The sequence below is a fragment of the Alosa pseudoharengus genome, unplaced genomic scaffold (assembly GCF_046254945.1).
Source record: "Alosa pseudoharengus isolate Yale_2024_CS ecotype anadromous, Long Island Sound unplaced genomic scaffold, YU_APseudo_1.1 YU_APseudo_1.1_scf_1, whole genome shotgun sequence".
In the NCBI taxonomy this organism is placed as follows: Eukaryota; Metazoa; Chordata; class Actinopteri; order Clupeiformes; family Clupeidae; genus Alosa; species Alosa pseudoharengus.
The window spans coordinates 37,943,697-37,969,666 of NW_027468564.1; the positions used below are offsets into that span (position 1 = coordinate 37,943,697).

General features: G+C 40.1%; 1 protein-coding gene across 1 annotated transcript; it reads left to right on the top strand.

The window, feature by feature from the left end:
• The first annotated feature begins 226 nt into the window (after positions 1–226).
• Positions 227–25,390, top strand: LOC143127354 (L-amino-acid oxidase-like). The gene is made up of 8 exons (XM_076288811.1): positions 227–358; positions 5,463–5,523; positions 6,076–6,296; positions 7,326–7,438; positions 7,556–7,760; positions 7,886–7,954; positions 13,979–14,115; positions 24,060–25,390. Exons 2-8 carry the CDS (start codon positions 5,493–5,495, stop codon positions 24,856–24,858), a joined length of 1,575 nt encoding a protein of 524 aa, XP_076144926.1. The 5' UTR covers positions 227–358; positions 5,463–5,492; the 3' UTR covers positions 24,859–25,390.
• The last annotated feature ends 580 nt before the right edge of the window (positions 25,391–25,970 follow it).

A 25,970-nucleotide genomic window follows, 5' to 3' on the forward strand; every position in this document is an offset into this window, starting at 1 on the left:
ACAGATGAAAAAAAATAATAAAAAAAACTCCTGTTTTTCACGTCAGTTCGCGCCCCACCTGTCATGTCTACGCGACCCAGTAGTTGGTCGCGACCCACAGTTTGAGAAACGCTGCTCTACCTTGTTTCTGATTGGAGAAAATTGACATGTTGCAACCATCCCCTGTTGCAACTGTCCCCGGTCTCCCCTGCCAGTATAAAGCCAGGTGTAAGATGCCCTTGGCACAAGCAGGCAGACTCTATACAGGTGGAGCTGGGTAGGAGGAAGGCGTGACAAAAATATCAGTAACATCACACAACGTTTACCGACTGAACTTAGTCATTTGTGGACAGTGTGACACATGGTCCTTTAGTATAAGGTAAGAACTGTTTTCTCTTGATCAGGGAGGAACAGTATTTATGATACATGTATTCAAAATACGTATTTCATAAAGTGTACTTTATAGGTGTTTATTATTTTTGTAGTTTAAAATACTGGGGCAATTCCATGCAAAGGTCATCCTTACCATGGAAAGAAAGTTGTGCACACACAAATAGAAATGTTGTTAAAATGTTCATTTAGGTCTATATTTTATTGTTTGTAACTGATCTGATTGAATTTGATGGAGAATTGCACTCTTTTTACATCATGAATATGGTGTGCAACCATACAGAAACAACATTTTTTCACATGGCAATATTATACATATTTAAAAAGGGAATAAATGGACTCAGGGTTCCAACACATTGTTATTATTTGACAGATTCCAGATTGACAAGGGAATGGTGGCGCAATGTGTATGCTCAGCTTGCCTTTAAGAGCACAGCTCCTTAAATTTGTATAAGGCTCTTGTTTATAAGTCAGCAAATTCCATGGCCATGTTACATCCATAATGTTTTATAGGACAACTTTGTGCTACACATATAGCCTAGTGTTGATGTGACAATGTCCAAAGTGTCTGTGCAAAGCTGATTTATATGAGTATATAAGTATATATATTCTTTTGATCCCATGAGGGAAATTTGGTCTCTGCATTTATCCCAATCCGTGAATTAGTGAAACACACTCAGCACACAGTGAAGTGAAGCACACACTAATCCAGCGTTTCTCAAACTGTGGGTCGCGACCAACTACTGGGTCGCGGAGACATGCCAGGTGGGGCGCGAACTGACGTGAAAAACAGGAGTTTTTTTTATTTATTTTTTTCATCTGTAGCCTGGGCCCAGGTAGCACCCGATGTGCAATGGACGCACTGTGTTATTCACAGGGAAGCGCTCGTGTCAAGGCAGCTTAGTTAGTCCCGACCTACATGAGATTTTGAACGTTGTTGTGAGAGTGGTGAATTTCATCAAAACCCGGCCTAAAAGCGCGTCTATTCTCCGCACTTTGCGAAGAAATGGTAGCTGACCAAAAGGCTGTAGCCTACTGTTTCACAGAGGCAAGGTGGCTTTCCCGAGGTAAAGTGCTGTCGCGCGTGTTTGAGCTCCGAGTCGCCTCTTCTTGGAGGAAGAGCGCATGTTTGAATCTGCAAGCACGTTCACTAATGAACATTTCTTGACGAAGCTGGCCTATCTTAGCGATATATTTGATATATCTTAGCGATACATTTGAGTCAAATGTCCAGTTACAAGGCAAAGACAAGCACCTACCTCACCTAGCAAATAAGATTACTGCATTCACCAAAAAAACTTGACTATGGGACAGGCGCCTCGATCGCGACAGTATTATGCTTTTGAGATTTCTGAGCGAAATCGCTGAAACGTCTGATTGGGAGGCACTCTTGTGATCCCATGTATTAAACAGTAGGCCTACATCACATCCCTGCAAAGTTTATTTCAAAAATATTTCCCAACCAGCAGTGCTCAGTATGACTGGATTATGGATCCATTTAATGCAGCATGTTGGTATTTCATTGAATATATTGTACAATGCTGTAAAATGGCCTATGCTTCCTAATATGTTGCTGGAAAACAGAAATATGTGTGTTATGTATTTATTTATTATTATATCTGCAGCACCAGCTGATTTTAACTCTGTTGAAGAGGATATATTTAGAACTTTCAATAAAGTTGACAATTTTAAACTTGACCTACCACTTTCTTAGAGCGATGAGGGACAGGTGGGGCTCGAGAATGCCCCCTTGATCAAAGTGGGGAATGAAAGAAAAAGTTTGAGAACCACTGATCTAGTTTGTTAACTACCACAGTCACGAGTTGGGTCGCGATAGTCTGTCATTTTTAAAAAGTGGGTCCCCAGAAAAAAAGTTGGAGAAACACTGCACTAATCCCAGCGAGTGAGCTGCCTGCAACAACAGCGGCGCTCGGGGAGCAGTGAGGGGTTAGGTGCCTTACTCAAGGGCACTTCACTACTGGTCGGGGTTCGAACCGGCAACCCTCCGGTCACAAGTCCGAAGCGCTAACCAATAAGACATGGCTGCCCCAAATTAATATCAATACCTTGGTAATGTGGACCTTGGTATAGATTAGCAAAATAACCTATCAAAAAGTAAATGCCATAGCCCCCTGTGGTCTGCCGTTGGACCACCATCTCTTTAAATTTAACTTGTCATGAATATTAAGAAACGTTAATCAAATGATATATGGAGTATAACTGAACAAATGAAAAATATTTTAGACCAATTGTGGCAAAATATTGGGCAATTTGTCTGCAACCCGCCAGCGGACCGCCAGAAATGCCGGCAATGGACCGACAGTGGTCTGCCAGACTCTTGCTATCTGGGTATTTGTCCATGTAGCCTACTTGCAGAAAATTTACTTGTGCGAGCGGCAGAGATTCGTAATGGCAGAATAGCTTTGTAATTGAAAGCCAGCAACTGATTGGTGGCATGAGGCAAAACTTCCAGATAAACAGAAACGGGCTCAAGATGTGAAATTAGCACAAATACATTAGGGAAACCAGACGCAAACACCATACTCATAAATTGAAGGAATCCGGCTGTGTGCTGAGTCTGGTCTTCGTCGCAAGCCCAGTCTGCGCAGCCTGGTCCTCTGGTCTTCGTGCGTTGGGTTGAATTGCACGGCTCGGCCCTGCACACAGCCGGATTCGAACCTGCGAACAGCTGCCCCTCGGAGCGGAAGTCGAGCGTGTTGACAACTGAGCTAAAATCCCCTGGGTTGCTCGCGAAAAAAAAAACCCACCAAGATGTGGCAGCTAATCATAGACGGCAGTTCAGGGTTTGTGCCCTTATATTTTGTGAAACGTAGCGAGATATAGGCACTATTAATCCAAAACTTTGGTTTGCTAACCAAAGAATACTGCTGAGCTTGTGTAAGCTACAATTTAGTTTGACCAGACCTAACTGTAGTAAACAACTTCTAAACGTCTCTCTTTAGCACCCCCGCTGGGTTGCTTGGCTAGTTTGCACCTCAGAAACGTGTCTGTTGGAACGTTTGGCTGGGTTTGCAAAAACGTTCCCAGGGGAACGTTTCCCTAATGAGACCAGGTTGCCGGTTCCATATCTTCCGATTGGATGATTCAAGTTCTCAAGAAACTTGAGGCTGGTATCAGGGCCGCTGCTGGCCATTTGTAACCTGACTCTCGCCAGATGAATTTCGTTCCACCTAGCTCCACTCATCCATCTGGGATCGATCCATTGGAGTGGTGCTTCAGAAGGCTGGGCCTTATTAAAAAAACCTTGCATAAGATTGGATAAGCCACTTGTCCGTCATCTATTGACGTGCTACTTCAACCACTCACATCGAAGCCAACCCGTGACGCTGAGAACAGTCTCACAGAAACAGAAACTCCCGCCCTGCGTTCTGATTGGCTCTACCATACAATCTTGTGCTGAAATCACTCTCAACGGAACCGATCCAAGATGTATGTGAGTGGAGCTAGGCGGAGCTAAGCGGAACAAAATTCATCTGGCGAGAGTCAGGTTAGGCCATTTGCGCCCTAAGCAGAAAAAATAAAGTAGTAGTTTGATGCTGTTTACCTTTTTTTATAAATGGTGCATTGTCACTTTATTAATGGTTATCTAGACTCACATTGAGTCTACATAACAATCTTTTGCCAGCTCCATTCACATATAGATTGTGGCTAATCCACAAACTCAGCATTGTTTGTGCCACATTTATAGCACAATATTAACAATGATATGTATAATATTAAGTTGGTATAAACAGCCTCCATTGCTTTGGAAATGGAAGCATGTAATGACATTATGCAACTAAAACTGAATTATGAGCCTGGTAGCCTATCTTGAGTTGAATGCGTTTCAATCGGCATATCATGTGCTTCATGTAAATGCTTAGTTTAAGGGAAACAAATTATTGAAGACTTCAAGACTCATTAATTCCATTACACAAAGCAGTGGCATAGCCACGGATAATTTAACTTTGTATTGTTGTTATTTGTATGTCGCTTCTGTCTGTTAAATACCATAACCATATGCCCGGGTGTGCCTGTAACATCCAATCGTTGGTCTGGCACCCCTAAAATATTTTCGGCTCACGGCTATGCTTGTCTGTTCTTGACATTCTAACCTGCTGTAGTGTCAACAAAAACCAACCATAATAGCTTATCATAAGGAGCAAAACATTAATAGCTTACCTCGGACACTCATTAGGCTACATGCATGGTTGTTTGTTCACTCTGTGAAGACACCCATTAGGTCCTCAATGCACATACGGCAGTTAAATAGCTTACTGTCTTTTGAAAGAGAGTTGGCAGAAAGTCTGGAAAGACTGGCCCGCCGTCTTGCACAGTAGCCTCACATTGCACCCGTCAAAACGCAGCTAACACTTTTAGCTCCAGCTCATTGAATCAGAATGGTCTAATCTGATTCAATGAGCTGGAGCTAAAAGTGCTACTGTCAGACTCAGAGAACGGCTGGATGAACTGCACTGTAAGAAAATTTCCCGTAAAAAAACAGGAATCAACTGGCAGGATTTCCAGGAGCTTCCCGTTGTTTAACGGCAGACTACCATAACATTAAATTCCTGTTAAGTATATAACAATTTTCACGTTGGGTAACAAGAAAAAAATGTGATCTTCACGTTAGTTACACAACAGGTCTTTCATTTTTTACAATTACAGGAAACAAGCAGAGGCGTATCAAGCCCATTCATTGTTAATGCAAAAAATGGTCTTGCTCAAAACTCAATTAACGTAATTTTGCTCTCAATCAAATGTTTGAACTTGTTCATTACCGTAAATAGACCCTAGGTTGTTTTTACTCCGGAGTTATGCTTTAATGTTAGGGTGTCAGGAGTCCCAAACTTCACCCCATAGCCACTTTCTTTACTTCGGCAAAGAAAGAGGCCACTTTGGCAAAGTATTGTAACAAGCACTTCTTATTACACGGGTACTAATGATCTGTAGGAACACAAAATACATTATGTATGGACAACATAAGTAGGCCTATGTGATATTACACACTACACTGGAACAAGGACCCTGTAAAAGAAAGTGTTACCCATTTTTATTTTCTCTGGTATTCCTCCTCTTCCTCTTCTTACCAGCAAAGAAGAAACGAAGACAAACTTGCCCAAATGGAGCCTGGTGCTGTGAAATGGACATTATGTGAGTAGGTTGTACTTTGTGTCCAATTTGATTAAAGCAACACCAAAGAACTTTCCCTCTGTCGCACGCATGCTATTTGTTTATCCAGCACCGGCTTTGCAAATAACGATGTCCACAGACAAGGTAGAATATGTTGCACGATTTATGAAAGCACGATGTATTGCGACATCAGATGCAAGTCAAATTTGTAGTTTCTTATGTCTCATTCCATTGAACTACAGATCCGCTACCCGATCTGGCAAACTTACATGCGGTTTTAGCCGATAGAGGGCCGCGAGGCGAATGCAGAAGTGCTACACTCTGTAGCTGCCCTCGTGGGGCACTCGTGGAATGGGATATTGGTTTTCTGTCCTATAATCCAGTGGTTTGGAGAATCTGATTCTGGTTAAATTTTTTGCATTCATCACCCATCTATGTTTTATTTGTCTAATCCTACAAATTATGATTAAATTGTCATTAATAAGCCTCCGACGCTAGTTAAAATTCTGTATATCATACAGTATTAATGATGTAAATTTGAGTTCTTGTGTTTTTCCCATTTTGTGTTTGCAGTTGCGGTCAGTGTGCTCCTGCTTCCCATGAGCCACAGCGACTGTGTCTTCAGCCTCAAACAACATCTGGAAAATTGTCTGAATGATACTGACTATAAAGAACTACTTCAGACCATGAAGAACGGCCTCCCCCACACGTCCACACCTCGCCATGTTGCCATCGTTGGAGCCGGCATGGCTGGCCTGACAGCCGCCAAGTTACTTAAAGATGCGGGACATAAGGTAGGCTACATGTAATAGACCAATCTGTTTTGTAAAAAGGAATAACCAAATGTCTTCTTTTTCTTCATTGTGTTCATTAAAAAAAATAATAATAGTAATAAACAATAATAATAATAATAATAATAATAATAAAAACAATAATAATAATGCTTCTGAACTCTTCACATAATGTATTTTATATGCTACTTTGACCCAACCTAACCACAGGTTTGTACAGTAAGTAACCCTAGGGTTAGAATAACCATATTCTAACCCTAGGGTTGCAATTTACCCTAATCCTAAACTAATTAGATTAGATTAGAGTAGATTAGATTCAACTTTTTTATCATTGTGCATCCTAAACTAAATGCTGTATTGTATAAAGGTAACCATATTAGAGGTGTTGTAACTAACCCTTCATGCCGTGTTGTATTAAGGTAACCACATTAGAGGTGTTGTAACCAACCCTTCATGCCGTGTTGTATAAAGGTAACCACATTAGAGGTGTTGTAACTAACCCTTCATGCCGTGTTGTGTAAAGGTAACCATATTAGAGGTGTTGTAACTAACCCTTCATGCCGTGTTGTGTAAAGGTAACCATATTAGAGGTGTTGTAACTAACCCTTCATGCCGTGTTGTATAAAGGTAACCATATTAGAGGTGTTGTAACTAACCCTTCATGCCGTCATATTAGAGGTGTTGTAACTAGCCCTTCATGCCGTGTTGTGTAAAGGTAACCATATTAGAGGTGTTGTAACCAACCCTTCATGCCGTGTTGTGTAAAGGTAACCATATTAGAGGTGTTGTAACTAACCCTTCATGCCGTGTTGTATGAAGGTAACCATATTAGAGGTGTTGTAACTAACCCTTCGTGCTGTATTGTATGAAGGTAACCATATTAGAGGTGTTGTACAGTAACTAACCCTTCGTGCTGTATTGTATGAAGGTAACCATATTAGAGGTGTTGTAACTAACCCTTCATGCTGTATTGTATGAAGGTAACCATATTAGAGGTGTTGTAACTAACCCTTCGTGCCGTGTTGTGTAAAGGTAACCATATTAGAGGCCAGTGGGAGAGTTGGAGGACGGGTGGAGACCTACAGGAATGATGAAGAGGGCTGGTATGCTGATCTGGGGGCCATGAGGATACCAAGTTTTCACCAGTGAGTATAAATCTTTTTTTCCATATAATAGACCTGCTCCTGATTACAGTAAACATTACATTTAGTCTACTTCCACTGTGGACTTCACAGTCTTAAACTAACTCCACTTCTCAACAGTATCGTCCGCTGGCTTGCTCGTGACCTGAAACTCAAGTTGAATGACTTCATCATGGCTGACAACCAAACCTATTGCCTGGTGAATGGAGGACCACGACAAAGGACATTCCAGGTAGAAGACAACCCAAACATCCTGAATTACAATGTGTTAGCAGAGGAGAGGGATAAATCCGCTGACCAGCTGCTACAGCAGGCGTTACAGAAGGTAAGTCTGCATGGGGAGGGAGCGTGCTACCGGCAGACATTAGCAGGTTAAAAACAATGACTTTAAAACACAGTTAAGACGGTGAAAACATCTTTGTGAGGATTCTTTGTGTTCTTTTTCTGTAGGTGAGACATGAGGTGATGGTAAATGGCTGTAAAGCTGCACTGGAAAGATTTGACCGCTATTCTGTGAAGGTAAAGTTCAATATCTGAATTTTATTTAATGTACTGTATACATTGCACTAGGGCTGGGGGTAAACGATTATTTATTAAACGATTAATCGGGCGATTATTTTATCCATTAGTCGACTAATCTAACGACTAATTAGACGTTTAATCTAATGATTTTCTGTTGCTCGATTAATAAAAACCATAATCTATCTCAAATAAATACCAAAAAAATCTTCTGCTTTAGACAAAATAAAATAATTAAAACATTTGTACAGTTATACAAAATTAAAGGCCAGCCTGTTTACTCTTTCACAGTACCAACATAACTCTCTTGTTCAAAAAATGCAAAAGTTGTACAAAAAAGGGGGGTAGAGGAGCGCTTCCTAGACTCTAAAGTTTTGTTAAGTCAGAGGTGCTCTTTGGATGGGAAACTAAATGCCAAGAATAAAAACAACTCCAAGGCACTCTCTATTGAAAAAGTTAAAAAGCCTTTATTATTATGGCTTGGTCAAGTTAACCTTCTAAAAAACTCCAACGCGTTTCGGCTACATGCCTTCTTCCGGGAGTTAAGCAGATCACTTTCTTATGAACTAATAGTCCACCAATCAGAAGCCTCCATCTGGCAACTAACGTGTTAAGGTTACAAGTGTTAGTACACACAAGAGACAGTAGATGTCATCATTTCCACTTCTTAACAAATCAATTTCGTACACAAAATAAATTCATGAAAAGAACATACACAAATAGGTGACATGTAAAAGTTAAAATACAAGCATAGTGTATGAATTTCAAGCAAACCATAAGAATACAGAACATCAAAGATAAACACTGAGGTCAAGTTCCTCATTCAGGCCCGGATATTTAGTAGCCTGCAAGCGGTATATCCAGAAAGCTTCCCGTTGATTTAACTGCCTTTGCCTATTGCCTTTTCTTAAGGACAGAGGAATGGGGTCAATCCCAAAGGCCTGTAAGGTGGAGGGGTCACTGTTGTGATGTTTCTATATAGTGTCTTGAGAGAGAGGAGTAGTTCGCACACTGAAAGAAATTACTTAAACAAAGTCTTCAGAAAGGAGTTTTTCCATTTAAAGGAACCATATGTAAGATTGTGGCCAAAACCGGTATTGCAATCACTTTCAAATTACTGTAGGGCAGTGTATCCCCTCCCCCTCCCCCCTGACTCGAGGTTGCCAACCCAGATGCCGAAACACTACTGACTTTGTGATTAGTAGTTAGGTGGAGGGTGGCGCATCAGGCCAAAACACGACATGACATGAGAAAACACAACATCAACATCAGTTGAGGGCTGCAACTTCACTTTTTAAATGACAATATCCTGGCCGGACTACTGTTGTCAGTGATATAAGTATTTGAAATGAACATGATTTCTTAATGTCTAGTGACATATCAGGGCCATTTTATGATTAAGTGAAATACATCTCTTACATACGGTTCCTTTAATTTTAATAAGCTTGCTCCCAAAATTAAATGTAAAAACTCCTTTCTGAAGACTTTGTTTAAGTCATTTCTTTCAGTGTGCAAACTACTCCTCTCTCTCTCTTCAACTCTTGGTTCAAACGCACCTGGCTAAACTCTAGATCATCTGAGCGCAACAATACTCCCCTGCATCCATATCGTGTCTTGCCATGGGATAGTTGATGTTTCTTGTGCAAATTGCGTATTTACTGTATGTTCAGCCAGTCTGTCTAGTATACACCGCTTTGTTCTTCCTACATAAAATACTTCACACAGGACATTCCAACCTATAAATGACAAAGGTAGTTTGATAGTTTATGAAATGGTTAATAGTGAATTCCTTCTAAAAAGTTTTTGTTTGTCTTACATTAGTACAATGGTTACAGTGATGGCATTTGTAAGAACCTCTGGTCCTAAGGCCCAACCATGTTTGTTTGCCTTCTGGTTTAAGATAACTGTAAACCAGTCTATTTTGTAGGGTGGGACATCTACTAAAACTAATGAGAGGTGATTCAGGGAAGACCTGACTTAGTACCTCATCCCTCTCAATAATACCCCGTTTTTTTGTATGATTCGCTTTATCTGTTCAGCCTCTGTACTGTATGTAACAAATACAGGCCTCTCTTTTGTTTGTTTTGGTGTAATCCTTTGTAGTAGTGATGACCTGTATACATGTTTGGCTCTGGTGTAAGCTTTTTGGAGAGTAGAACTTCTATATCCCCTTTCCTTAAATCGTGACATCATTTCTAGTGATTTACTCTCAAAAACATGGTCTGGGTCACAGATTCTCTTCACTCTCTGGAACGGCCCATATGGGACATTCTCTTTGAGACAGTTTGGATGGAAGCTCTTGGCGTGTAAAATTGTGTTTCTTTCTGTTGGTTTTCTATACACTGATGTATGCAGAGTTCCTTGGTTATCTTTTAAAATAGTCAAATCAAGAAAATGAATACACACTTTACTATATTCTAAAGACAGCTTGATGTTTGGGTTAATGCTATTTAGATAACCATGAAATTCATTCAACTCTGTTTCTGAGCCAGACCAAAAAAGACATACATCATCAATATAACGCCCCAAACAGATAATAAACTTGTGATACACATTATTTTCTTGGTTCAAAAGTTGTAGTGCAAAAAAAACACTATGCAGTGCACAGTAAATACATTCCTGAGAGTGTTTAACACAATATAAAATTCCTGTTTTCAGTTTTACAGTCCCAACATTCATTCATTCATGAGCACTGCGTACCAGCTTATGTGCAGCCCTTGCCTGGACATTGCTTGGCTCCTTTATGGCCTCCTTACACCAAACAACTTTGACAAGATATTGGAAAGGTTCTTGAAAGATTGGAGTCTTTTGAGTAAATCTTGAATGGGGGGGCATTAGTTAAAAGACTACAATCTTTCAAGAATCTTTCCCTAATCTTGTCAAAGTTGTTTGGTGTAAGGTGGCCATTAGTTGACATTGGCAAACTAGCGTACTGAATCATGATACTATAAGCTGCCTAACGTTAGTCTAATGTTATGTATTTGACTAGTAAACGACCACAGCATGAGTTAACGCTAACTAATGTTAAGTCGTGACTTGTGAGTTAGCTAACGTTAGACAGATAACGTTAAAAGCTACTGCAATCTGCTTGCTACTGTTTAGTAGCTGAGGGTGCCCCCGTTTCAGATGCTCTGCTGTTGTGGTATGCCAACTCCATTTTGCAAAGAGCGCAAATAATGACACCTTTTATGTTTGGGACTAAATTAGTATTCCCATACCTTCGATGATGTTGGGCGAGCTGTTTTTTAGGACTTTTTCTTTTATTTGGGGCTTTTATTTGGGCTTTTTGCAGGGCTTTGTTGGGAATTCTGTGATAAAGTTGCTGTTATGTCCTCGATTCTGCAATGTTTCGCTCTCCCACGTGTGTGTGGCGAGCTGTGGCGAAGCGGCGACGCAAAAAATAGGATGTTGACGTAATTGTAACATCGACGCATCAACATCATTAACGCGTTGCTACAGGCCTACATTGCACCATTAACAATTGAAATGTTGTCAATGCAATTAACAAAAGCAAGCAATTTAAAGACCTAGTAGCTACTTAAGCAACTTGAGTAAGAGTGACATGAGAGACTGTCATAACTATGACACGACACTGTCATGAACGTGTCATAAATGTTATAAACAAGTCATAAACATTTGAGTTCTGTCATTTAGTGTCATTCCGTTTTTGTCATGACAAGTTGACATTGTTTGGGTTGTCTTGATTATGACAACTTGACATTAGTCAAAGTGACATTACCAGAACTTGTCTTGTCAAGTAAAGTGTGACCCACAATTTTTGAAAGGTTTGTTTAAAAAAAAAGAATTTAAGGGTCTGCAGTCACCTGACTATACCCTATAACAGTAACCTTCTGAGTAAACTGTATCCACTAGCCTAAGCAGTTCTTAAAGAAACCCTATACAGGTCTGGTTATTCCTTCGCTGTTTCTGGGTTTTCGCCTGACTTGGGCTCACATTTTTCACGACATAGCTCCCCCTGCAGCTTCGGTAGCCAGTGACTGCTACGCTAAACGCCCACTAGCTAGCGAGCTAGCCATCAAGAAACCAAGCTAAACACATACAGGGCTCACAATAAAACGGTCGAGCAAACACATTGTTCAAGAGACTATCAAACCACATTACAATTACTCATCAGTCTTCTTAGAAACTACAACTACGAGGCGCGATTAGATACTTCCGCTGAGTTACATCCGGATTTGTTCGGGTGACCAGAAAGTTGCATATTCGGTTTTTGCGCGGAGAAGCACTAGGGGGAGACGAAGCACCCACCAAACGACCCAAAAAGTGTTGTAGAACCATCAGAACGACTCTCAACCTGCATAATGAAGGTCATTTTTGCTAAAATTGTTGCATAGGGCTTCTTTAAAGCAATACTTCAAAAGCTTGCTCTCTCCACTTTCATCCGGTGTCAATATATTGTAAGTATGAAATTGCATGCATTATGTACAAACCATATTGTATGTATACAGTGGCGCAAAAAGTGGGTATGCGCTATATGCGGCGCATAGGGGCGCAGCACCGTGGGGGCGCCAAAGCGATGGTAAAAAAAAAAAATAATAATAATAATATATTTGGTATTTTCTATATGTAGCTACTGTTGTACGTTTCTAAATCATTTCTGCATTTCCTCAATGTTAACATTTTAGGGACTAACAGGCTAGAGTAGGCGCCCTATCTCATAAGATTCCATCATAGAATGTTGACATAAAAAAGGGAGTGGGGGCGCCGTGAGCGCTGAGTGAGCAGTTTTCGTCTATGGAAAAAGATGGATACAGCAAAAAAAAAGCTGTCGGGGGCTAAACATAGAAAAAGAAAGAGGAAAATGAGATGGGATGTCAAGGGATGCGACAGTAGGCCTAGTTAAATATGTGGATGGTGAAAAGCAACAGGTAGGATTTAAAGTGTGACGTCTGTGCTTGGAGGCCTGCAAATATTCATGTTAACAGACTAGCGTTTGCTAAGCATATGACGATTGAAACATAACCTATTCCATTAAGATAGCTAGGTGGCTACCATGCTCATACTGAACTTTTAATGGCAAACTGCAAACAGAAATGTCACGCTAGCAACAACTCATTACATGTTTCCATTTCCTAACAATCCTAACATTAATAGCTTAATATTGTGCTGATAATGTGGCAAACAAAGGCTAGAGTTGGATCAGCCTTATCCTTTGTGAGCAACAGCTGGCAAAAGGACGTTATGAGAACCGTTTAGACTCTCTTAAAGTCTTAAAGTGACAATGCACCATTTAACAATACTTCAAGTTCAAATTGGCAGAATTTCTTAAAAAATAATAATTTGCACTAAGTTTACTTTAGTTGTTTGTGTTTTTCTCTTTTTTTGGGGGGGGGGGGGGGGCAATTTGTTGTTGCATACCCCTCAAAAAATGGGTAGCTGCGCCCCTGTATGTATATGCCATATATATGCTAAATCGTTCTTCCTAGACCCACCCATCCTTTCACTCAATCCCCCAGCACACTAACACACCCATGCATGCACACACACACACACACACTTGAACACACACACACACATATGCACACACACAAACACGAACACATGCAAACACACTTTTTTCCAAATGAGTCTGACAAGCAGGGTTCTGGTAAAGGTTTTTTGGTAACAGTTTACTTGACAGTATTGACATAAGAGTGACATGACACTGTCATGACACATGAACCCTTACCCTAATCATGATCTCTAACCCTAATCCAAACCCTAACCCTAACTCTAACCCTAAACCTACCCTAAACCTAACTTAACCTAACCTAACTTGTTATATCAAAAAACGAATGAAACTTAATGAGAGAAGCGTTATGTCATAAACGTTTATGACTTGTTTATGACACGTTCATGAAAGTGTCATGTCACTCTTATGTCGATACTGTCAAGTAAAGTGTAACCAAATTTTGCATCTTGTTGGTGATTGTGATTGGATCTGAATTATGTGATCAGCTGAAAATGAAGCATAAGCCTTCTTCCTTTTCCACCCTGACTGTAAAACATTGTTTGTTTTGGTAGGGGTACCTGGAAGAAGAGTCTGGACTGAGTTCTGAGGCCATTAGGATGATTGGAGACCTGCTCAATGAGCAGAGCCTTATGTACACAGCACTGAGTGAGATGGTCTTTGAGCAGTCCAACATCGGAGACGACGTCAAGTAAGGCCTGACAATGATTATGGCTGTAACTGTTCTTTCACAGTAGAGTTCAAAGTCACATCTCACAGCATCAGCGGAACGAGAGACCAATTTTTTCATTATTGGAACTGAAGGACATTTTTCAGTATACTCATAAGTTCAATGTACTCCGTTAACGCAGTACCAACTTGGACTTATCCTTGGTCAACTAAGTACATAGTAATTCAGTGGCTGAATGCATAGCATGCAACATGCCCTTGTTGGTGAAGCAACCATTCACGTAGCTCACCTTTGTTTGTGTGTTTAATGCAGTTACCATTAAGCCATCATGTGCCAGAGCTTAGGTGGTACATATGAAGAGCTCTTTTCCAAAATGCTATAGGGTAATTCCACGCAAAACAGTCACATCCATAACTCCAACACAAGGCCATGGTATTTAGTTGGTGTTATGGATGTGACACCTTTGCGTGGAATTGCCCTATATCTACCATTTTAATGCATGCATTTTCATAAATCATTTTTTAAAATGTTGTTTTCCAACTAATTTCAGTGGAACTGTAATTGGGTTATTGCTATTTAATTTATCGGTAACACTTTATATTAAGACACACATATTCAACATTAATTAGCTGCCTACTAACATGTATATTAGTAGCATACTAGCCATTTGTTAGTCATTTTAAGTCACTAATTAATACCTTATTCTGCAAGACCTTATTCTACCTTTACTAGACCCCTAATTAAGAATTTCCCCTATGTAAGCTCCTAATTACCCCTTATTCCTAGTTATTAAATAAGTTGTTGCATATGAATTATGACCTAAATATGCATGGCTCAGTATGGGGCTTGTAAGGTGGTAGTACCACAAGAACAGTTATTCACTTCTAATAATACTTATCAAAGATGCTCTTTTCAAATGGAACTAGACACTAAACCACAAGTGCTAATGTACAAATAACTCATAATTAAGTCTTTGTAATGCAGAATATGTTCCCTATTCTAGAGTTGGGTCTAAAATCGATTTTTGTATTTGTGCTTATGTGCGCTGTAATACACTTAAAAAGTGTGAATAGGAGGCAACTTTAGTTTAGGGAACACATGGGGGTTAATAAGTGCCAAATTAATTGTGAATTAAATGTGAACAAAGACCCAACTTTAGAATAGGGAACATATTCTGCATTACAAAGACTTAATTATGAGTTATTTGCACAGTATTAGCACTTGTGGTTTAGTGCCTAGTTCCATTTGAAAAGACCATCTTTGATAAGTATTATTAGGGGGCAATTCCATGCAAAGGTCATCCTTACCATGGAAAAAAAAAGTTGTGCATACGCAAATAGAACTGTTGTTAAAATCTTCATTTAGGTCTATATTTTATGTGTCTCTGTTTGGTGTGCAACCAAACAGAAACAACATATTTCACATGGTAATATTATACATATTTCAAAAGTGGATAAATGGACCCAATGTTCAAACAAATTGTGTCATTTGACAAATTCCAGATTGACAAGGGAATGGTAGAGTAATGTCTATGCTCAGCTTGCCTTTAAGAGCACAACTCCTTACATTTGTAAGGGTTTTGTTTTTAAGTCAGCAAGTTCCATGGCCATGTCACATCCATAACGTTTTATAGGAAAAGTTTATGCTACACATACAGTGTTGATGCGACAATGTCCATAGTGTCTGTGCAAAGCTGATTTATATCAATGTAAAGTGTGATGACCAAATTGTGCCCCTTTCTTACTTTTAAAACCTTTAATGGTGCGTTATGGATGTGACGTTATGGATGTTACATAATGTGAATTTGACTGGGGACTTTATTATACCTCAAAGCCGATAAAACGTCTGTTCTGGTGGCATGTCAGTTTCAACGCATTTCAACTTAGTGTTTATAATTGACAGTTCAAAGATTATTAGGTTGATCAAAACCACAGGGAGGCCTTGCCTAACCATTAGCAAAACAAACATAATATTAAAATACCTCCAGTGATTAGCCTAGCCATAGCCTATTTTCAAGTGGCCTAATAACGAAAATCTGAGCGATTATCTTCCTGTAACTGTCATACTGTTGTTGTACAGTAACTGGATTATCGTGTTAGCTGGTGAAGATGGCTGACTTTGCAGCTGGAGTTAACATAGCCACCTCGTTCTGTTGCAGATCTGTTCAGCCTGCCGATCACGTCTGCTTAACACAGTTTAATTTTAAATGTGACGCGATATGACAGCATTTGAAGTGTCAGGTCCTCTGTAGCTAATACCCACAGAGTAACATGAGTAAGGGCAGCAATAAACTAGATGTACCGCATAGTGGTACAAAATATGACCGCCTCTCAGTCCTGCATATTCTCTTCGCAAAAATAAATCACGCTTGTCAATTTGTCTCCATCTCCTACTCCTGCAACTCATGTGCATGCAAATGTGTGCATATGTGAGTTTGCTTTTGTTTATAAGAGTGTGTGTGTGTGTCTGTGTGTGTGTCTGTGTGTGTGCATGTGCGTATGCGTGCCTGTGTTTGTGTGTTTATGTGTGTGTGTGTGTGTGCGTGCGTGTGTGTTTGCGTTTGCATGCCCACATGCGTATGCGTGCCTGTGTGTGTGTGTGTTTATGTATCTGCATTCGTGTGTGTGTGTGTGTGTGTGTGTGTGTGTGTGTGTGTGCTTGCCTGTCTGTATGTGTTTATGTGTGTGTGTGCTTGCCTGTCTGTATGTGTGCGCATGTGCGTGTGTGTGCATGTGCGTGTGTGCACGTGCGCGTGCATGTACTTTATGTGTGCAAATCACAAATGAGTGGGTATGGGTTAGGTTCATGCGGGCTCTTGAGACTAACATACCATAAATATTTTGTCATCTTGGGTGCAACAGTTCAGGTAGGGCTAGTTATTTAGGGGAGTGGCCACCAAGTTTCATGTTCCCTGGTGTTTCAGTAACCCGGGAATCACTGACCAAAATGGATGACAGTAAAAAGAAAAAAATAAATGTATTTTTTATATTTTAAATTACTTGTTGTCCTGATTCTTCCTGTGGATCTTAGTGGGCACTGAGGAAGCAATAATTTCATCGCTAGTTTTTCATGATTACTATTTCAATTGTTTCATATCAAAATTCACTACTTAATTATGTGTTTTATGTAGTTTGTCGAGGACTGGTTCAGACACGTCACATCCATAACGTGAAACCGTCACATCCATAACGCCAGTTTTTCCTACAATGCATTACGAAAATGACGCATAATTTCAAAAACACACTTTTTGTGTTCATTCAAGTCTCCTTCATGGTACATATATCATAGTTTTGGCAGTTTCCTTCAAAATTCACAGAGTTTGTAGAAAACCTGTAATCTCTCACAAAAGTGTGTCCATTTCATGTCACATCCATAACGCTGATAAAATGCCTTGTATTATTAGGATGAAATTGATTATATGAAATTTGAGGATTTGTCAGTATTCAGAGGACAGAGGTTGCATTAAAAGTTATGCAAATTAATTCACTGATACTAATTTTGCCCCCACTCTAAGGCATTTTGTTTACCGATATGAGTCCAATTGTCACATCCATAACGCTGGAACTGCCCTAGGAGTGAATTGTTCTACCTTACAAGCCCCATACTGAGCCATGCATATTTAGGTCATAATTCATATGCAAACAACTTATTTATTAACTATGAATAAGGGGTCATTAGGAGCTTACATAGGGGAAATTCTTAAGGGTCTAGTAAAGGTAGAATAAGGTCTTACAGAATCTATAAAGCAAGAAGCGTCTGTGTGTCTGTGGCACGCATATCTCGCTGACCGTTTGACAGATTGACCTAAGATTTCGTATGTGGCTCGCGTGTGGCACAAAGGTGTGCACTCTCGATGTTTAAGATTTTTGAATGCATATTTCAAAATATGCTTATTTACGTAGGACGTTTATCGCTGCACTGCACTGTTTCCAAGGGGACCAGTTTCAGGGGAGCTCCACCCCATGGATCGTGTACTGACAGCATGGGCGTAGATTTAGGGTGGGACGCTAAGGACTAGTCCTAATAAAAATTTTAAGATGGCAAAATTGTCCCCACCAATACTTTAGCAAACTTATTTGTACTGCTGATCATTCCGACAGCCAGCACGACAATACAAGAAACAACAGGGTTATCTGACACGCAGGCTACACATAGAGAATGCCAATGCACAGGCTACTTTGCAGTGGCAGTCAAGCGAGCAGGTGTGTCAACGACAACGGTAAGTTACCAGGGTTGTCTGCCAATACATACCCCATAAAAGGCCAAAGTAAAACATTTTGATATTCCCTTTGCCCTTCAGTGTACATGTTTGCCCCTTTTTGTGGTTTGTAGATCAGCTATGCCACCCAAGAAGAAGAAAGGGGACATACAAAGCCTTTTCATTATGCAGAGTCTAAGTAGGCAAACTAGCCATACAAACTGGCGACTAGTGACCAGGCTTTCAAATTCGGATTTTAGCCTACTGTGTAAAATAACATTAGCTGTTAGGATTACCCAGGATATTGTCACAGCTAAACCTAGCTTCTGCAATCTTTCAACCAAAGTTAGGAGTCATGTTGAATATGGGTGTACGGAGAGTCGCATAGGCTATAGCACAGAAAAAGAAGCCACTAGGCTGGCAATCTTGCAGTAGGCTATATTTGTGAATGTAGCCTGCACAATGCAAAGAAATAAAAGATAAACTAAGTGCATTTCCATAGAAATTAAAAAAAACATTGCGAGACACCAGATATTTCTTCTATGATCTCATCCCATAAAGCTTAATTTTCTTTGACTTGTTAGTTTTTTGAACATGTATTTAATCTAATGACATAGCAAACATGATTAATTGAATCCACATATCCTTGCACTTGCGAAAACTATTTTTCACTAGCCTAAAACAATGAGGTCGCAAAAACAATGACTTCAGACTTGACTTGCGACTCCACTCAAAAGACTTCTGACTCGGACGCTTTGAGACTCCTGAACAAGCTGTATTTCATGCAGTTATTGCTTTTTTAAAAATGTATTTCTATTTTATTGCAACATACAGTATACTTTGGAAAACGTATAACGAGCGGCATGGCCCCTTTGCCATAATGTGCAACGAATGTGCGCACACTCACAGATAAAAAATGCATTGACCATGGCGACAAGAAGTCCTCCCGGAGTTGTGCCTTTTATCATTACTTTCGGTTACAATAACTTCGTGCACAGAGGAAATAAGCGAACAGCTACATGCAAGGTGTGTGGCAACAACGTCTGATTTCATCTCCAAACGCACCCATATAGGTCAGTCACTTAGGCCTAGCATATATCCTCACAGGTGACAAGCTAACCATCGCAAAGTGTTGTGCTAATGCTGGGAACAGGCAGGGATGAGCAAAAATACATCAGAATGTATTTCAAAATAAAACACCTAATAGGCCTACCCTCATTTTTAATGTATCGAAATAAAATACTGTATTTAGAAAATACTCAAAATACTTTTTTCAAGGAAGTATGAAAGCACTGCAAAAAAGCTTTTTTTTTTATCCCAAACATTGAGCCTATAAACTATACAGTAAAAAAACAATACAATTTGGCCCCTGTCATGCCATTTTGGATATACCGTATGCAAGTTCATGTAGTGTGATCAGAATAAAGAATAATTCAAGAATTTACATTTCCATTTAGTCATCTAGCTGATGCTTATCCAAAACGACTGACAGAGCTTTCAATTCGGCAGCCGTTGCCTACTGGTTAGCGCTTCGGACTTGTAAACGGAGGGTTGCCGATTCGAACCCCGACCCCTCATTGCTACCCGAGCGCTGCTGTTGTTGCAGGCAGCTCACTGCGCCGGGATAAGTGTGTGCTTCACCTCACTGTGTGCTGAGTGTTTAACTAATTCACGGATTGGGATAAATGCAGAGATTATATTTTCTTAAATGCAGAGATTAAAATATACTTATACTTACAATTAACCACATTATAATCAATAGGCCAAAATCATAATTGTGTATCTGTGCCGAATTTCGTAATTCAAGTCCAGTGTAGAACTGAATAAGAAAATCATAAGGCTGTATATCTTGAACTTCCAGTATGTGAGAAACTTGACTTGCCTTAATATCTCCAACCTCAAGTATGCAGCTAATAAGGAAATAGAATTGTTATTTAATTAAACAAGGTGAACTTCTCCCCACTGTGGAATGCAGAAAAGGATGCTACAAGGAAGGGAATTCAAACACACTCAACACCTTACCATCTATTGATGTCATTGTGGTTCATTGAGATATCTGACATTTTTTCTGTTAATTGGCTTGGATACAAAAGGACATTGTTGCCTTTGTCGGTGTCCTTATGTGAACTTGCACAGGTAACCTTGCTCATCTTTACTTGCGTATGACTTCACACCAGTGCTTCAGGGCAGCCGTGGCCTACTGGTTAGCGCTTTGGACTTCTGACCGGAGGGTTGCCGGTTCGAACCCCGATCAGTAGGCATGGTTGAAGTGCCCTTGAGCAAGGCACCTAACCCCTCACTGCTCCCTGAGCGCCGCTGTTGTTGCAGGCAGCTCACTGCGCCGTGATTAGTGGGTACCTCACTGTGTGTTCACTGTGTGCTGAGCGTGTTTCACTAATTCACATATTGGGATAAATGCAGAGACCAAATTTCCCTCACGGGATCAAAAGAGTATTTATACTTATACTTCAGACCAGAGCTGATGCTTCAGCAAAGGCTGTCACTGAAAAGCTGTGAATGTCGTTGAACACAGCTGTTCTCACATTAGCTGATTGCGATAAACATTAACCATTGTTGCCTAATTACCAATTATTCATTACACCTGTGTGTATAGTATCTACTTTTTTTTTAGTGTTTTTCACATATAGTATTTTGCAGTATTTTTAAAATACAAAAATACACAACAATAAAGTATTTTGATACAAAATACAGAGCCATTTCCTTCAACCCAATAAAATAAAAATGACAAAATACTATTTCATCGCAAAAATACACCGCAACATCGAGAAACATTACTGGTGCAAACCATAGAATCACGTCGCGAATGCAGCATAAAAACTACACCTCCCATCAACGTTAGCAGTTTCGCGTTGTGACTCGCTAGTAGTCGCTTCTATCAAATCCAAGAGCGCGCAGAAAAAGCGGAAAGTTAGACTAGCCAGCCAAGATGCAAAGATTGAAGAAATTAGTGCTTCTATCCACCGAATTCATCGGATATAGGAGGAACAGGATACGATTCTGAGAATGCAGTTAGAAGGAAAGGTAACCTAACATGCCTTTTAGCCCAGTTGGCTAAAATATGGCTGCAATATGCAAAATATAGCTGTAGCGAACAGGCACAAAAGTAGCCTCCCGTAATACTCCCTCCCATTTTATTCAAAGGTAGAACGCTACTGACAACTCCAGGCTTCCACGCATGCTTGTTTGTTTACACCGAATATAAGCTGAAGTGCAAAACGAAAGTAGGCCTAACGTTTGCCTACTGCCCCCATCAATGCAGATATTTCAAATAAAAAATAAAAGGATAAAAAAAATATACATCCTTGATAGCCTATGTTGGGTTTTGTGGAAGAGAAAATGGACTGTTTTAGTAGTAGTATTAGGCAGTCAGATAGGTCACCATGGGCATATTTGGATTAGCTACAGATGGATTCACAAATAAATAAATTAGCCTACATTTGGCAGAATACTTGATATACAGGCTAAATGCAAATATGGCAATGTATTACATTATTTTACATTAACAAAATGTAGAAAAATAGAACAGACTGAAAATAAAGTAGGCACTGATCTTTAAAATCCTGTTTCCTGTAGTGTAGCCTAAATGTTGTCAGTCATTCTTAATATTTGCAATTGGTGCACTGGCATGATTAACTGTTAGCTGGAGTGTAATGTTAGATTATGTGTAAGTTAAGTACAGAACTGACTGCGCCCAAATTTTTGTCTGTGCTCCTACATTTTTTAACTTGGGCACACAAGTGCTCCTGGAAAAATTTTTTAGTGTAGAGCCCTGCCTACCACATAAGGGCGAGAAACTGATGTGTGGGCTTATCCTAACAGACAGACCGTACTACTGTTGATACATTTTAACTGTACATTTTCGTGCAGAAGAACGTTATTTTGGGGCGCATTGAGAAAGGGGGCAGAGTGAAGTGAACTATTTTGCACTCTGTTATGATACTGTCAGGTCTAGGGTAACACTATGGCTAATATATGCAACTTTTCATTTGCAGAATGAGAGAATTTGATGAGAGTGAGGCACTAACAGTTAAGAAAGTGGATGAGGGTTGTAAAACAAAGTGGAACTGGTCTTGGTTACAGCAGGGATGGATTACTGCACGGGCCTACCGGGGCCAGGGGGCCCTGAAGCCCAAGCCTTTGCATGGAATCATTGCCTCAATATCAACAAATCAGGATGTAGGCTATGAATCTGATTGAATTTAGTATTGGCCATCCCCAAAATGCACCAGAATACAGGAAATCACATCAGAAAAATTAAAAATGTTCTGGGGGAGGACCCCCAAACCCCCCCTCCCACATATATGCCAATAAGTGGGGGGCCCTTAATACATCTGGGCCCAGGGGCCCGAAAGTTCATAATCCGCCCATGGGTTACAGGTTGAAACAGGGATTGAGGTCAAGACAGCCAAACACAAATTCAAAATGTCAGACTTTTTAAAAAAAAATTGAAAAAAAGGGACATGCCAAATTTTCCAGCGTTGTCTCAGTATTCTTTACTTTTAAGAATTTCCAAGGAACTGGGACAGTGTATTTTCATATAAAGAACATTTTTGTGTGAATAGGGTGAGCCCTGGATGGCAGAGGTGGTGGCAAAATGTAATTATATGATATTTCCTGCGGGGGCGTGGGCTTCGATAATCTCACTCCTTTTTGACCATACCTCTGTTTGCATCCCTGTTACTTGCAACAACACACCAACAAACACGGGTATGTAGTGACCACTCAAATAGCCCAGGCTACTTTGGACTTTCAAGAGACTTTGACTAAAACGAAAATTTTCGACTGCAAGGTCCCAAATTGAAACGAGCGATAGGCTAATGCCACATAGCTAACGTTAGACAAGTTGCAGACTGAGCGACGGCACTTATCACGCCATCAAACACGGGTATGTAGTGACCACTCAAAATAAAAGTATGTGCAAGCTTCGAATAGCATTAGGAAGTTATTCAGTAAGCTATACACATTTAGCCTTAACTCAAAACAGTTGTCATTATGTCATTCTGATCTGTAGAAATGTCACATGCAGCCATGCCTAAATTTATTAGAGGCCACATTAATTATAGGCTAATATATTATAATATTCAGTATTCATTATTGAATGCTTAGCTGGAATGATGTTTCCCTATCATCCTATTTTTAAAGCAGGCATACCTGTGGGCATGTAGGCCTAATTGAGCTACGGGTTTTCTTCAGGAATGGCATGTTTGAACGGGCACTGCACCGTAAGGTATTAATTAGTGACTTATAATGACTGACAAATGGCTAGTATGCTACTAATATACATGTTAGTAGGCAGCTAATTAATGGTGAATATGCGTGTCTTAATATAAAGTGTTACCAATTTATCTTTACTCAATCAATACAACACAACTGCACCATTATTGATATTACCTGAAACACACAATTACATAACATGACGTATTAATGTTTTCAAAAATGGAAAAGAGCTCTTCATATAATTGTTCTGCGGATGAAAATATCAGTGGTAAACATGTCTGGTATACCATCATAATTACATTCATATTGATATTCATATAGATTATTCACATCAATGGCATATTAAATAGTGTATACTGTAGTAGTGTGTGACCAATAAAACAGGCTTTCGGCAAGATGACGTAAACATAAACTTATATTATGCATACGTTTGGTTAAGCCTCTGCTGATTCATTGAGTGTTTGGCAAGAGTGCATGCAATAAGTAACTACAGCTATATTCTATTGGTTTATTGGTTTTTGTTTTGAAGGTACTATGAAGTGACAGGTGGGACGGACCTGCTTCCCAGAGCTTTGGCAGAAAAAATTCGTGTCCCCATTTCCCTGAACGCCACGGTCAAACAGATCAGCCAGTCAGAAGACGGGGTCATTGTCTCATTTCAGAACGATAAGCAGCCTGACCTTCATGCCGACTTTGCCCTTGTCACAACCACAGCCAAAGCAGCCCTTTTCATGGACTTTCATCCACCTCTGTCCATCCCAAAGAAGGAGGCCCTGAGGTCAGTCCACTACGACAGCGCGACTAAAATCATCCTCACCTTCAGCGAGAAGTTCTGGGTGAAGGACGGCATCCGTGGAGGAAAGAGCATCACAGACCGACCCTCTCGTTACATCTACTACCCCAGCCACAGTTTCCCAGGAAACGACAAGATTGGTGTCCTCCTGGCTTCCTACACCTGGTCTGATGAGTCTCTCCTCTTCCTGGGCGCGAGCGACGAGGACCTCAAAGAGCTGACCCTGAGAGATTTGGAGCTGATCCACAACACCACCGACGTCAGGTCTCTCTGCACCGGTGTGGTGGTGAAACGCTGGAGTGCGGATCCTTACAGCTTGGGCGCCTATGCCATTTTCACGCCGTACCAACACTTGTACTACGCCAAGGACCTCTTTAAGAGCGAAGGCAAGGTGCACTTCGCCGGGGAGCACACGGCTTTCCCTCACGGCTGGATAGAGGCAGCGATGAAATCGGCAATCAGGGCGGCGAAGAACATCAACCAAGTGGCAACGGAAGACAAATCAGTTGGACATGCAGTCCGAGATGAGTTTTAGAGTATTTAGTTGAGCTGTTAATCCTTTTCTTTCGTTCTGGTCTCACAGAGCTCTCTCTAAAAATAGTAGTAGCCTACTTTCCAAATTAATTATCTTTTTTTGCTTTGGCTAACTGTAGGAAATACGTCAAGCACATTCTGTTTTCTTATGTCTTTTATTTTTCTATCAGGGTGAACCTGATAGTACATTTCAATTAGCTCTGTAGGCCCGCTCTAACCAAAAGTTAGAGTAAAAATAAAATTAAAATAAACTAGCAAAAGCTACCAATCAGAAGTAGGAATGGGGAACCATACCATATAGTTATGGGTGTTCACATATAAATAGAGTTTAAGGGGGTTTGAGAGCCAGTCATGTTCCTTTTGTTCATGTAAAGTGACTTTAAGTGAATTTTCTTTACGGATTACTGTTCTTTTCTTTATATAATTTTTTACTAGTATTTTTTTACTTTTAATCTTTTCACTTTTATGCTTTTTATATATTGGACACAAAAAAATAAAATAAAACTACTTGCAGAGGGGAAGTTATAAAGACATTTTCCCTTGTCTGGGTGTCCTTTTATGAGTTTTTTTCCCCCTCTTGGTGTGCATGGAATAACCCAACTCTTTCCTTTGGATACATAATCATTATGTATCCAAAGGAAAGAGTTGGGTTGGGTTATTAATAATGAGATTATTAATCAAGTCTTTGTGGGCAAATATATAGGTAAGAAACTATAGGAAATGTTTCAACATTGTATTCACCACGCGCATCACGCACAACAAGGACACAAAGGGACAGAGGGGGTACCAAAATGTAGCCAATAAATAGCTTTACTGCTAACTGCTTTTTTCTCTTCGAGAATGTTTACGATGTCAAAATGCACCAACTTTGTGTTACATGCAAGGATGATCATGCAGCAACATCTAACTTGAACGTTACTTACTCTAATTAACTGGGAAACGCATCTTGAGAGCGCACAAGAGAGAGAGAGATAGACTGGTAGTGGTTCCAGGTGTCATTGTTGATATCCCCTTTTAATATATGAAACGTATAACTGCTTGTAACAACTTAATATTATGCATAGTATTGTTATTGTTATCAATGTCGCACAAACAAACAAGGGTAGTTCATGA

Coding starts and splice junctions, on each gene's coding strand:
- LOC143127354 (XM_076288811.1), top strand. CDS start 5,493: ATGGAGCCTGGTGCTGTGAAATGGACATTAT. Junction 7,439..7,555: donor AGGATACCAAGTTTTCACCA/GTGAGTATAAAT, acceptor ACTTCTCAACAG/TATCGTCCGCTGGCTTGCTC. Junction 7,761..7,885: donor TACAGCAGGCGTTACAGAAG/GTAAGTCTGCAT, acceptor CTTTTTCTGTAG/GTGAGACATGAGGTGATGGT.